Here is an 11,823-nt window from a genome sequence, read left to right on the forward strand (position 1 = left end):
GTGTGGGGCATGGCCCCCAGGGGAGCCATGGGGACACATACCTCCCAGATCTATTTGTGGGGCAAGGGTGGGCTGCCACTGCAGGCTGAGTCCAGGGGTGGTGCCAGGCACTTCCCAGTTGGGAGACTGGGCTGGAGGTGCACTCAGGTTGGGCAGTGCTGCTGGTGCTGGGGCAGTGGGCTACAGGGTGATAGCCCCCTGTCCCAGCACAGCCATCGTCCAGCTCCCCCTCTGGGAAGAGTCCAGCACTGCCCCCAGCCTCAGCTCGCAGTGGTAGGCTGCTCTTGCTCCGCGCACAGATCTAGGAGGCACATGCCCCCCCATGGCTCTCCCATGGGTGCGTGCAGTGGTGGGAGCTGTCCCCCCCGCCCCCCCAGCACTCGCCCAGACAAACTGCTTGCTGCTCCGCCCCATCCCCACTCCCTTCCCTCGTTGCAGAGGCCTCGATCTGCCCTGCACCCCCTTCTCTTCTCTTGCCCCCCTCAAGAGACTTACCAGCTGGATGCTGCTCTCCAAGCTTCTGGGCTGGTTGTGTGCATGCTGTGGCTGCACATGCATGTGGCACTTATTAGCGACATTATCAGCCGCATCAGCCAAAAAAGCCAATTGCCAATAATGTCAATTTTCTTTTTATTGGCGCTGATACAACATGGACTGATGTATCAGTGCACCTCTACAAAGCATACGTAAGGCCCATTTGCTTCAGTAGGAAGTGTGGATAGCTTGCACTCCTGTAAATTATTTTCATTTTTGATGAGCAGTATTTGGGCTTTCCTTATAGTAATGTCATGCTGGAGAATCCGCTAGCATCAGTGTTCTCCGCACCACAAGGTTAAGAACCTAGCCAAAGTGAGATTCTGTAATTCTCCTGGAGAATAAACTCTTTGAGATTCATAACCTCCACACTTAGGATGTTACTCCCCATGCCAAAGAAGAATATCCAGAGTGAAATCTGGCTCTACTGAATTCCCACTGACTTAAACAGGGTCAAGACGCAGCCAACACTCCGTCTGATTTGCAGTTCTCAAGTTAGTATTTTACATGTATTCCTATCCTAGAAGTGGAGTCTGTCGTCTCTCGGCCCAGTTAATTTACTGTGAAAGCTGGGCACAGAAGTACAGAATTGGATACACGCAGACGTGCTTGGGCCTCTGGAGGCCAAGGTGGGGAAGATCTGTAGTGTTCTCTCTGATACAACTGTTAAAACAGTATGCTTCAGTTAATTTCAGCTATGTTAGAACTTGTAGAACTAGACTTTGCCAGGATGATGGAAGATGTTCTTATATTTATAGGTGGTTGAGCTGAAACCAGGTGGAAAGGATATCCCTGTAACCAGTGCTAACAGAATAGCATACATCCATCTTGTAGCAGACTACAGACTGAACAAGCAGATTAGGCAGCACTGTCTAGCATTCCGACAGGGACTGGCCAATGTTGTTAACCTTGAATGGCTTCGAATGTTTGATCAGCAGGAAATACAGGTAAAAGCATTGGGAAATCATTTGCTGAACAGTTTCAAAATTGCAACAATTGTTCATTTCTATCTAAAATATAACCATGTTATATCCTCTACCCACAGGTTTTGATTTCTGGTGCCCAGGTTCCCATTAGTCTGGATGACCTAAAGTCCTTCACAAACTATTCAGGTAGGTATTTTGCAGGTGGGTAAATGGATTATAATTGATTCAAGAATAAAGCTATTAATGCAAAACTTGCCTCATTTAGCCTAAAGCTTACTTTTAGAGTAAGAAATTGATCTATAGTGTACCTCAGTAGCAAAGCTCTCTAGATCAATATTTATGTGTAAAGGAGTCGAGAAGAGACCATTTCATCAACCCCTGCTCTGAAAAATAGATACAGAATTGGGCTCTTTAAACGCATACTTTGAAAACCAGTTTTGTGCATGTTACTTTCTCCCTTTGTTCACATAGCTGTCCATCCCTATTACACCTCCTCTCTTACCTTTTAATAAAACTCCTCCTTATGGAATTACTGTTATAAAAAGACCTAAGGAAATTTGTCTTAATGTAATTAATGAATTGCTGGATCTTATGCCCATCTCAGAAAGGATGTTTTGATGCATTAGCAGAAGGCTGCTAAATTAATTTAATTTCTGAAAAGTACTTTGAATCTCCATTTTACTTACAAAGAAATGTTTTCTTCAGTATTCTGCACCATGAGAGGTCCTTGCCCATCAAGTTGCAGGAATAAGTTTTGTGCAGTGAAATATTCTTGCTTTATAAAGATAGTATCTGTGAGAAAACATAGCAGTTCTGTGCACTTTCATCAGTAATACAAAATACAGCTAATCTTGCCATCTTCTTACTGAGAAACTTTCTTTAATTGTATGAATGCACATCCTAATTCCATAAAAGCCTGCCACTGAAAATCCTAGCCATAGCAGTTAACAGGAATTTTATCATTTCCACTTTCTTCCCACTTTCTTTAAAGGAAATGTATATTACCGTTAAGATAAGGTACATAAACAATGGTACACATATATGTAACAATAACTCTTGTTTAACTGGTTGAAGGGGAAGCAGTGGTTAATGACAAACAAGGGAAGCTAAGGGCTGTGTAATACTCCAGGGATTCATATTAGATTTGGTTTTATCTGACGTTGACATTAATGATCTGCAGAAGTGCATAAACACCACATGAATTAAATTTGCAGATACAGGTCAATGCCCATTTTCAGCAACATCTCCTGGGAACATTTTCATTACCAGGCATTTAACTAGACATTCCCTGCAACAGCACCAGCCACTTAGGAGCAGTGTAGCACCAGAGCATTGATGAACTAAAACTGAACTTGCTGGGTGCCACAAATCTTAGTGGGGCAGTAAAAGAAGTGGTAAAAGAAAGAACCTATCAACAAAAATGATAGGTTAATTTTATTAATGTTTTTATAAGGTTCATCATGGAATAGTATTGGGAAAAGTATGTGGAATACAGGTATGGACTGGGGACAGGAAAGCTAAAGCTGTTAAATAACTATGTCAAAAGACACCTACCAGAGATGGGAACAACAGACATTGCTTTCCATTTTTTGAGCTGTTAAAGCTGATAGGAAGGACTCTAACACATGATATTAAACACTTCTTTCTACTTCTATTAAAATGTTTCTTTCTTTCTTTTACAATGCCAATCTTCTACTAGGTGGCTACTCGGCAGACCATCCTGTAATCAAAATATTTTGGAGAGTGGTGGAAAGCTTCACTGATGAAGAAAAACGTAAATTGCTCAAGTTTGTAACAAGCTGCTCTCGACCCCCTCTGCTGGGATTTAAGGTACAGGCCTGACTGAATTTGCTTTGAGTGGTGCTCAGTTTGAACACAAGAGCAATGGGGTGGTTTTACATGCAGGCATTCATGTATTTAGGAATGACCCTTTATAACCCAGGGAAGGAGTCTGTTTATAACCACAGTTATTACTTAAGTCTTTGCAGGGAGTATAATGCAGTTTAATGTCTTATCATGAAAGAGTCATTTACTGTTACTGGAAAATCCTTGTAGCTAGATTCTGGGACTTCAGAAGGAAGGAAGGGCACATAATTTTAAATGCTTGCTCTTTCTGCGGAAGGATGCTTGCAGCATTGCTTTCGTTTGATCTCCTCTCTGTTGTTAACATCCATACAGCAGCAGTGCCATCAGTTTCAGGGAACAGACTAATTTCATTTTAATGTCGTTAAAAGCTGGCAGAAGAAAATTTAAGATATATCAGTATTTCCTGAATTGCATTAAAAGTTCTTATCTTTTCTTTTGCATATTGTTCATCTGTTTATAAGATTATAGATAGCTACTGCCTTTTTCATCCAGATATTGTGCTAACAAGCAGCTTTTTAAATTGCTAATTAGACCAGAACTATAATATGAAGCAAGTATCTGGCATTTGTGAGTACTAGAGAGAGAGGCTTATGCAAATTTTAGTTTCAAAGTTCAGAGATGTTCAGAGAGATGAGATGCACCAAGCTGTACAGGCATACTGACCCTTACCTCACTACTCTACTTACAGGCTCCCTGCTACACTCTGGGCTGTGCTGGCTTGCCCTACCCACTGTGGTGGGGGCAGAAAGCAGAAGCTGGAGGAAGGAGGGGGAGCCCAGAGACCCTGGCTGCTGCTGCTGCAGCTGGAGCAATAGGAGTAGTAGCCAGGTGGAAATATGGGGACTTCCAATTAGCCTAGTCTCAGTGACCAGTTGAGCAGTGTAGGCTAAGAGCTTGGCATTCAAGTCCTTCTAGAAGGGTGGAGAGAGTTGTTGGCCATGTTAGTCTGAAGGGAGGGCAGGGTGGCTCTCTAGAGACTAACTGGTTCAGAGAGACATAAGCTTGTATAGGCACCTGATGATCTAGGTCAGGGATCAGTAAAGAATTTTGGCCTGAGTATCGAAAACACCCTAACCCTGACCTATGCCTCAACTTGGTGTGTCAGGGGCAGACCCCGGGGAGCCACAAGGAGCCCATTCCTCATTGCTGGTGGTAGCTGTATGTGCGCCTCTGGGCGGATGGTGGGGAGTGCGCTGGGGTTGTGTTGCCCTGTGCCCCAAGGCATGTGTGTACTTGCTGCTGGGGCTCTGGAGCCCAGTGCAGCTGTTTGCAGCCTGCCAGCCACCTACTACAACTGCCCAGAGCCCATGCAGGCTATGGCAGGCATCCAGGAGGCTGCAAACAGCTGCACTGGGCTCTAGTCCCACCTAGGCAGATGCGCACACGCCTTTGGGCGCACAGTGGGGAAGGGTCTTGGGGCAGCTGTAGTGAGTGGCCAGCAGGCTGAAAACAGTTTTACTGATCTCTGGAATACCAGCTCTGTGTTGGCGATGGCTGCACGTGCCCCTCAGGTGGATGGCAGGGGAGGGGCTGGGGTTTGCATGTGGAGCCATTGCCATGGAGCCCTACCAGGGCTCTGGAGCCTGGCGCAGCTGTTTATATCCTCTGGGCTGCAGCCAGCTTGGGTTCTGGGCAGTCACTGTCTGCCATGGAGCCCGGGCTGCTTAAAGCAGGGCTTGCAGCCTCCCAGCTGCCTCTGCAAGCAGCCTGACCTTGTAGCTTTCAAGCGCTACAGAAATGCTAAGTATTATGTTGTCAGTCATTTGAAACGTACCTATTTAGTGAATCACCCGCTACACCCATGGTACCTTATAACAAATTCATTCCAAATGGTGGTCGTAAGAACAGCTCTTAGAAACACGAGGTATGAGACCAAGATGCATAGAACAGGATGCAATTAAAATTGGCCATGTACCAAAGGAGGAAGATCCATCAATTGGCATGGGTCTTCTAGAAGGAAGGAAGAAAGAAAAGGAAGAGAAATGCTCTCAACTGCTGCTTGTCTTTCTAAAAGTGGGGGGAGTGGGAGGAGAGGGAAGGATTGTTCAGCTAAAAATGCAAATTATATATTAAAGCAATCTTTGAGATGTTGAGAGAAGATGTGGAAAGCGAATCTGAAATCCAAGGTAGACCTGAAGGAGAGACTTTAGAAAGCAAGTGGAATGGGCAAATGTGAAAGTCAGTGCAAGCTGTAGCATGGCTGTTTTGTACCAGAGGAGACTAGGAAGTGAAATAGCTACATAGTGTGAAGCACGATAACAAAGTGTTGAAGAGGGAAGATAACACACTGTAGGATGGACTTGCAATATGTGTCACACAGCATATAGCAATGGGAAGAAATGCAAAACGGGCATTGTTTCTACTTTGTGAGCAGCAGTCAGTATCAGGCATTTCTGGCTCTTGAATCTGGGAGTAATAGCTCCTCTAACACAGTGGTGCTCAACTTTCTGGCTCCACAGGCCACGACTGGCATGGGGCTGATCCATGGGCTAGATACCATTGGTGGGCCTGATCCAGTGTGGGGTCAGCATGCAGGATTAGTCTGTGGGTGTGAAACAGTGCTCCAGACTGGCCCCATGCACTGGATTCAGCCATGCAGCAACCCCACATGTTGGCATGATCTGGCACATGGGGCCATGTCATCCAGCCCATGTGTCTCGAAATTTGGTAGTGGGGAGCAGTGACAGCATAAATTGCTACAGCTTTGGAAGCCATGGCGATTCATGCTGCCACTGCTATTTTTCTGAACCTGTAGGAACCCCCCTGGGTTGAATGATGTAGCCCCACATCTGAAGGCAAAGCACCATTGTTCTCACAAGCTGAGCATGCCCTTGGCCTGATGGGACTCAGCAGCCAACCAGGAATAGGTTAGTGTGAGCTGCTGCAGTCCCAGAGAAACTCTCAAGTTATAAATGGATACCAGAAAAGGAAGTAGGTAATCGGGTCCTGTCATGAGTGGTGGTCATAGTAGCCTATGATTAATGTGTATATAGTACTTTGAAGATGAAAAGTGGTTATGTACTGGAAGTACTAAGTATTATTAGCAGCCAAATAAGTGAATGTTTGTTATATATATAAAAAAAAACTTGCACTCTATTGAGTGTGGAAATTAATGCAAAATGTTTTCAGTAATTCTTTTTTCTGTGGTCATTTAAAAAGAAATATTAAATGTTACTATTAAGAACACAACTTTTAGTATTCACTCTAAAACCTTGTGCAGACTGCATTGTGGAACCTTCACCTTCAGTAAAGTTAGTTGATATTCATTTAAGAGGAAGAAATATCTCAAAATTGGTAGCATACAAAGAGCAACATCTTCTCCTACACTCTTTAAAAATTATGAAAACCCTGAGTGCCAGATGATCAGATTCAGAATAACATTTACTAAAGCTACTTAAAGTTTAACAAGTTTAATAAATGTGATTGTTACAGACCAAAAAGAAAATCATTAAAGCGTGGTTGAAAATTGTTAAGTTCTAATCAGGTCGCATAATAAATTGATGATTCATCTCTCTTCCATGCTATTACAGATTCCTGTTGTACAGTGTTTAATTATGCAACAAATGGTGCCCTTGGCATGACATTTCAATAGAGGACTTCATTTTTTACATTTTTAAAGCTTAAAGTAGGGAAAATTGAATTAGCATTTTGAAAAGAACACAAAATGCAGCATTTCAGCTGTGAAATACATTTTAAGGCCTCCATTTAAACAATAATTTAATTTAAACTCTTGTTGACATGTAGCTTTTCCATTCCTTCCCCACCACCAGCCCATGTGTTTGAAACCAGATGATCTATTTTAGCTCAGGAACGGATTTGATAAAATTAATGTTTCCTTGCCAATGATAGCAGAGGTTTAGGTGTAACAAACAAATATTCTTTGCATCCTTACTTATCATGGGAAGAGAAACATCATTTTCATAAGACTAAAAAAAGATGCATAAAACCTTAAAGAAAGATTTTGCACCTCAAATAGTTGACAAGTTTATATCCAATAGACTCACAGACGGACATCTTCAATGGGGCTCCATGCTCCAGATTTCAGTGGCAGGGCCCACCTCCAACAAATGATGATGATGATACAGCAGGGTCGGGCAGTTTTTTCAGATGGAGGGCCACTTAAGGTTTGGTAAGCTTTTGAGGGCCACATGGGTAGCCCTGCCCCTTGACAAGTGCCCCACCCCCTGGTCACCGTCTTGGGTCCTGAAGTCCCACCCCTGACCTTTGCCACTGGACATCCTTCCCTTTACCCCCCAGAAATACTCCTTTGGGGAGGGGGTTGCCATCTTGGAACCAGAAAAAAAATCAAATCATATACTAAAATTACTATAACATATTTTAATTTTATTACAAAAAATATTTTTGTCATGATTAGTTTTTCTGTACTGTATATAGGGGTGATTGCATAATGATGTTCTTAGGGTGTGATGAGGTAAGGGTGTATGGGGGTGGATGGTTGGGGTGTGGGTATATGGTGGGTGTATGTGGTGGGTGGGGGTGTGAGTAGGGGTGGATGGTGGGATGTAGTGGGGCAAAGGGTATGTTGGTGATTGTATCTATGTGGGGGCTTGTGGGGGCAGGGTGTGGGTGTGTGGCATTTGTGGGGTGTGAGGGAGGGTGGAGGGGTGTGTGGACCCCCCCCCCATGGTGCAGCAGCAAAGGCGCTTGGGGCATTGGTACCTGGCTCTGGCCAACGCTGCACATTGCAGAGAGGAGCACAGCCCCTGCTGGGCTATCTGTATCACCAGTGCTCAGTAGTGCACTATGGGTGCTCAGAAATTTCAGTGCCCAACAACAAGATTGTTTAATTCAATAATGACAGGAAAATGACTGGTCTGCAGACCTGTGGGAGCTTTTGTAAGGAGATCCTCTGATTAATATTAGTCTACAATTACTGCAAATCAGTATGTTACTGGAAGTAAATAAGTACTACTTCCTGCATGCTGCTGCATTTTTCTATTTCATACTTCACCGTTTCTATACAAGACAATATTTTGCAAAACATGCTCTGTGAACAATTGGAGTATCTTTTTTTCCTTAAGAGTAGGTGAACCAGCCTTACTTTCTGTGGTTTAATGACCATGAATGTTCTTCTTCTATACAAACGTTGGAGGGAGAGGGTCTTTTGAGGTAACCAAGGAAAGAATATGTCTTTTCAAAATGTCGCTGATACAGATTTTAATGGCAGTTACTTTTTTCCTAAAAGTTTTAGGCTGATTATAGTAGTACCTGTTTTAGCTTGTGTGTACATAGATCTTTTTCTTTTTCTTTCCTGTTACTATTTTCCAGGAATTATATCCTGCATTTTGCATTCACAATGGAGGATCTGATCTGGACAGGCTTCCCACAGCCAGTACCTGCATGAACTTGCTGAAGCTTCCGGAGTTTTATGATGAAAACCTTATGCGGAGCAAGCTTCTATATGCCATTGAATGTGCTGCTGGATTTGAGCTAAGCTGAGTCGAACTGAGGTGTAATCAGATGCTCTGCAGAGGACCTAACCAGTGCCTACTTCAAAAGCAGCACCCGTACCCAAGCAGATTAAAGACAACTCCATCTAGGTTTCTGCAGCATTCATTTCTTACCAGTTGCCCCCAAATGGGTTTCATTTTTAAACACACAGTTTGTTTGTTAGCTGTCATTAATTAACCTTACATTGACACTGCTTTATGATTCAAAATAATGAATGCTGTGTGCAGTGTGGCTGTTTTGTGTGTTTATGCCAAGAAAGAGCACATTTAAAGAACAGTGACATCTCTGTGAAATTAACCAAAGATGAAGCTTTGGCTTTGTGCTGTTCAAATATAAATAAACCCACAAGCTGGCAATAAACTTGTGTACAATGCAGCACGTTGGGATAAAACAGAGCTAACATCCTGTAATAAGTTTTAGAGGGAAAAAGATGTGTGCAAATGTCCCGGAATTCAGAGGTTGAGATTGCTTGTTACTGATGACCCCACATCTTTTCTCATGTGGTAGAACTGTTTACAAACATTAGTTGTTGCTATTAAGATGGATTAGAATTGTTTAATACTACCTTCGCTTAAGAGGGTAGGCACTGAGATAAAACATTTATAGGCTTTTATTTGGGCTCTCTGGAATATCTTCCAGAAATGGGTTTCGCATGCTTATTTTTAAGTTCTACCTTTTGCTACGTCATGATCAGTTGGACACTGTCATAAACAGATGCGACTGTCCATGCTTTCTCTGTTCTGTTTCTGTCTCCCCTTAGTGCCTGTACAGACCTCTTTTTTTATGTATCAGACTCCTATGACATACCCAATACATACAATAGTCATGACTTTGGAAAAAATATACTTGTAACAACTATTAAAATTATTTGAACCAAAGTATCAGGCTTTATCTTTTATATCTGAAGCCTGCGGTGTTCACATTCCTTCTGCTCATCATTTATTTCCATTCTAAATGCCATGTTCCATAAAATATAGTCTGATTCATTATTTTTGTCAATAAGCAGCTTTCACATCCATCTGGTCTTAGCAGTTTTGCTCAGGCAAGTAGATGGGAACATGCTGCTTATCATAACTTGATTGCCAGGGGAAAAACTGGTTTCAGATGGAGGGATTTAGTTCTGTAATAATAGGCACATTACTGGGTCAAGATTTGTGTTCACATATAATTTGCATTCAGCTAAAAATAATGCTAATTCAAGCCATAAGAAACATAAACAAGTGTATCCCTTCTGATCTTTAAAGAAAAAAAAATTACCATCAGAGTCTTGCTCATCTCTATTGCTAAAATTATTTTGCTATTCCTGGATTTCATGTTTAATAAGCAGTAACTAGCAATATCCTTTTAAATGGGGGAAATTCTGTGATTTTAAAATGTTTACTAGTATCAGTATAAAATGTATAATTTCTTAATTTGGGTAAAAGATGAAGTGTTAAAATACTATTTGTAGTCTTGATGTACAGAAATAAAATAATTAGTTTTCTTTTTGGTTTTGCTTTAGGCTTTTTATTTATGTTAAATGTTACGTACTCAGCATATTCTTTATCAAAAAGTTGGGTTTTTTGTATATTTTTCTATATAAATTATGGACCTTATTCAGAAGATGGAAACAAGAGCAGTTATAGTGTGATTGCCTCTTAAAAGCAAAACATGCACATTTCTTTTAGACAGCATTATTTATTTTATAACCCAATGCTTTATTTTGAAATTATTTTTCAATTGAATTCATTTGCTCCATTGATAGTGTCATGTTTGTATGTTGTAAAATGCAAATTACATTTTTCTATTAAATATTCACATTTCCAAGACTGTGTTGGAGTCATGCCATGTAACAATGGTTGGTAATGTGTACTTCTGTTGGATAAGGAGACCCAATGCACACCCCTTAGAAGCTGCTGGGAATACTAATGGAAGAGAGCCAAGGGTAGGCTAGAAAACAATATACTTCATACATATGTGTGTTCAAATACATACAGAAATTACTTAAAATGCAAGAAAAGTGACCAGAACCTTTTAGTCCACTAAGGAATATTCAGTTTCTTTAATAAATTCAGTATTTAATTCTCAGTCACTGTGGGCTCAGGCAAGGAGATGGGAACATTCACGTGCATTAATGTGCTGTACTTACTGTGCATTAAGTTTAATACCTGTTATAAGAGGTACTAGCTCAATGCACAATAGTGCCAGTGCATGCCTCTTTAGTGATGGTAATACACAGTAAGTAGAGTAATTATATTGTACATTAGTGCATTAGAACGTCTTTTGCCATGACACGCGAATGGATAGTAGAATTAGTCTACTGCTCATTTAACGTTGCATGGAGATGTGCCCAGTATTTCCTATATTTTTCTACCCATAAAGTGTAAAATCCTGACACGTTGAAGACTTGTAGGAGTTTTAGATGGTTCTTAGTTATGTTATTTGGCATGGGCATGAGGGGGCCAGGATTTCATCCCTGCTTATTCAGGTTCTCAGGCCAGTTTTGCAGTTGGTTTAAAGTACCATAATAATGGAGGTAAAAAACCAAGAGCAGTTGTGTAGTTATGTATAAGTTGAGTTTTTCCACATGGATTCAGCCACTTCCTGTAAAAGAAATGCAGTATAGCCTTCCTCAAATTATAGCACTTTGAGCACAGACAGAATTTCTGAGATTTTTTCAAGTTAATAAGTTAATTAGTTTGAGCTGAGATTAAATAATGACAAAAGGAACCCTTTAAGACAGGTAGCAACTTGTCTCAAACCATTTCTTTGCTCCAGTTTAGTAATGCTGGACAAATGTCCTTCATAGTTAAAACTCACTGAAATGGAAGTAAATTTTGTCTCTTGCTCCTTTCATCTTAATGAGAATTTCACCACCAATTTCAGGTAGATCAAATTTTTACAGCTAGCCACTCTTTCAGAAACAAGAATATTCCCATTTGGAATTAATCCATGCTACCACTTGCTGTAACAGCTGGAAGTTGATTTCGGGTACAGAACAGTTGCAATAACCCAGTTGATTTCAATGAGAGATTAGAGTAAGGTA

At 41.4% G+C, this 11,823-nt stretch overlaps 1 protein-coding gene across 1 annotated transcript in view; it reads left to right on the plus strand.

Moving 5' to 3' along the window:
* UBE3C (ubiquitin protein ligase E3C) overlaps nt 1-10,604 on the plus strand; it is a 129,750-nt gene extending 119,146 nt beyond the window's left edge. Inside the window, exons 20-23 of the mRNA XM_019508157.1 lie at nt 1,293-1,481; nt 1,580-1,646; nt 3,160-3,290; nt 8,616-10,604. Coding sequence (XP_019363702.1) covers nt 1,293-1,481; nt 1,580-1,646; nt 3,160-3,290; nt 8,616-8,786 — 558 coding nt within the window. The 3' untranslated portion in view covers nt 8,787-10,604. The remainder of the gene's footprint in view (nt 1-1,292; nt 1,482-1,579; nt 1,647-3,159; nt 3,291-8,615) is intronic.
* The last annotated feature ends 1,219 nt before the right edge of the window (nt 10,605-11,823 follow it).

This window comes from Gavialis gangeticus, unplaced genomic scaffold, assembly GCF_001723915.1.
Source record: "Gavialis gangeticus isolate Ggan-Ray unplaced genomic scaffold, GavGan_comp1, whole genome shotgun sequence".
Lineage (NCBI taxonomy): Eukaryota > Metazoa > Chordata > Crocodylia > Gavialidae > Gavialis > Gavialis gangeticus.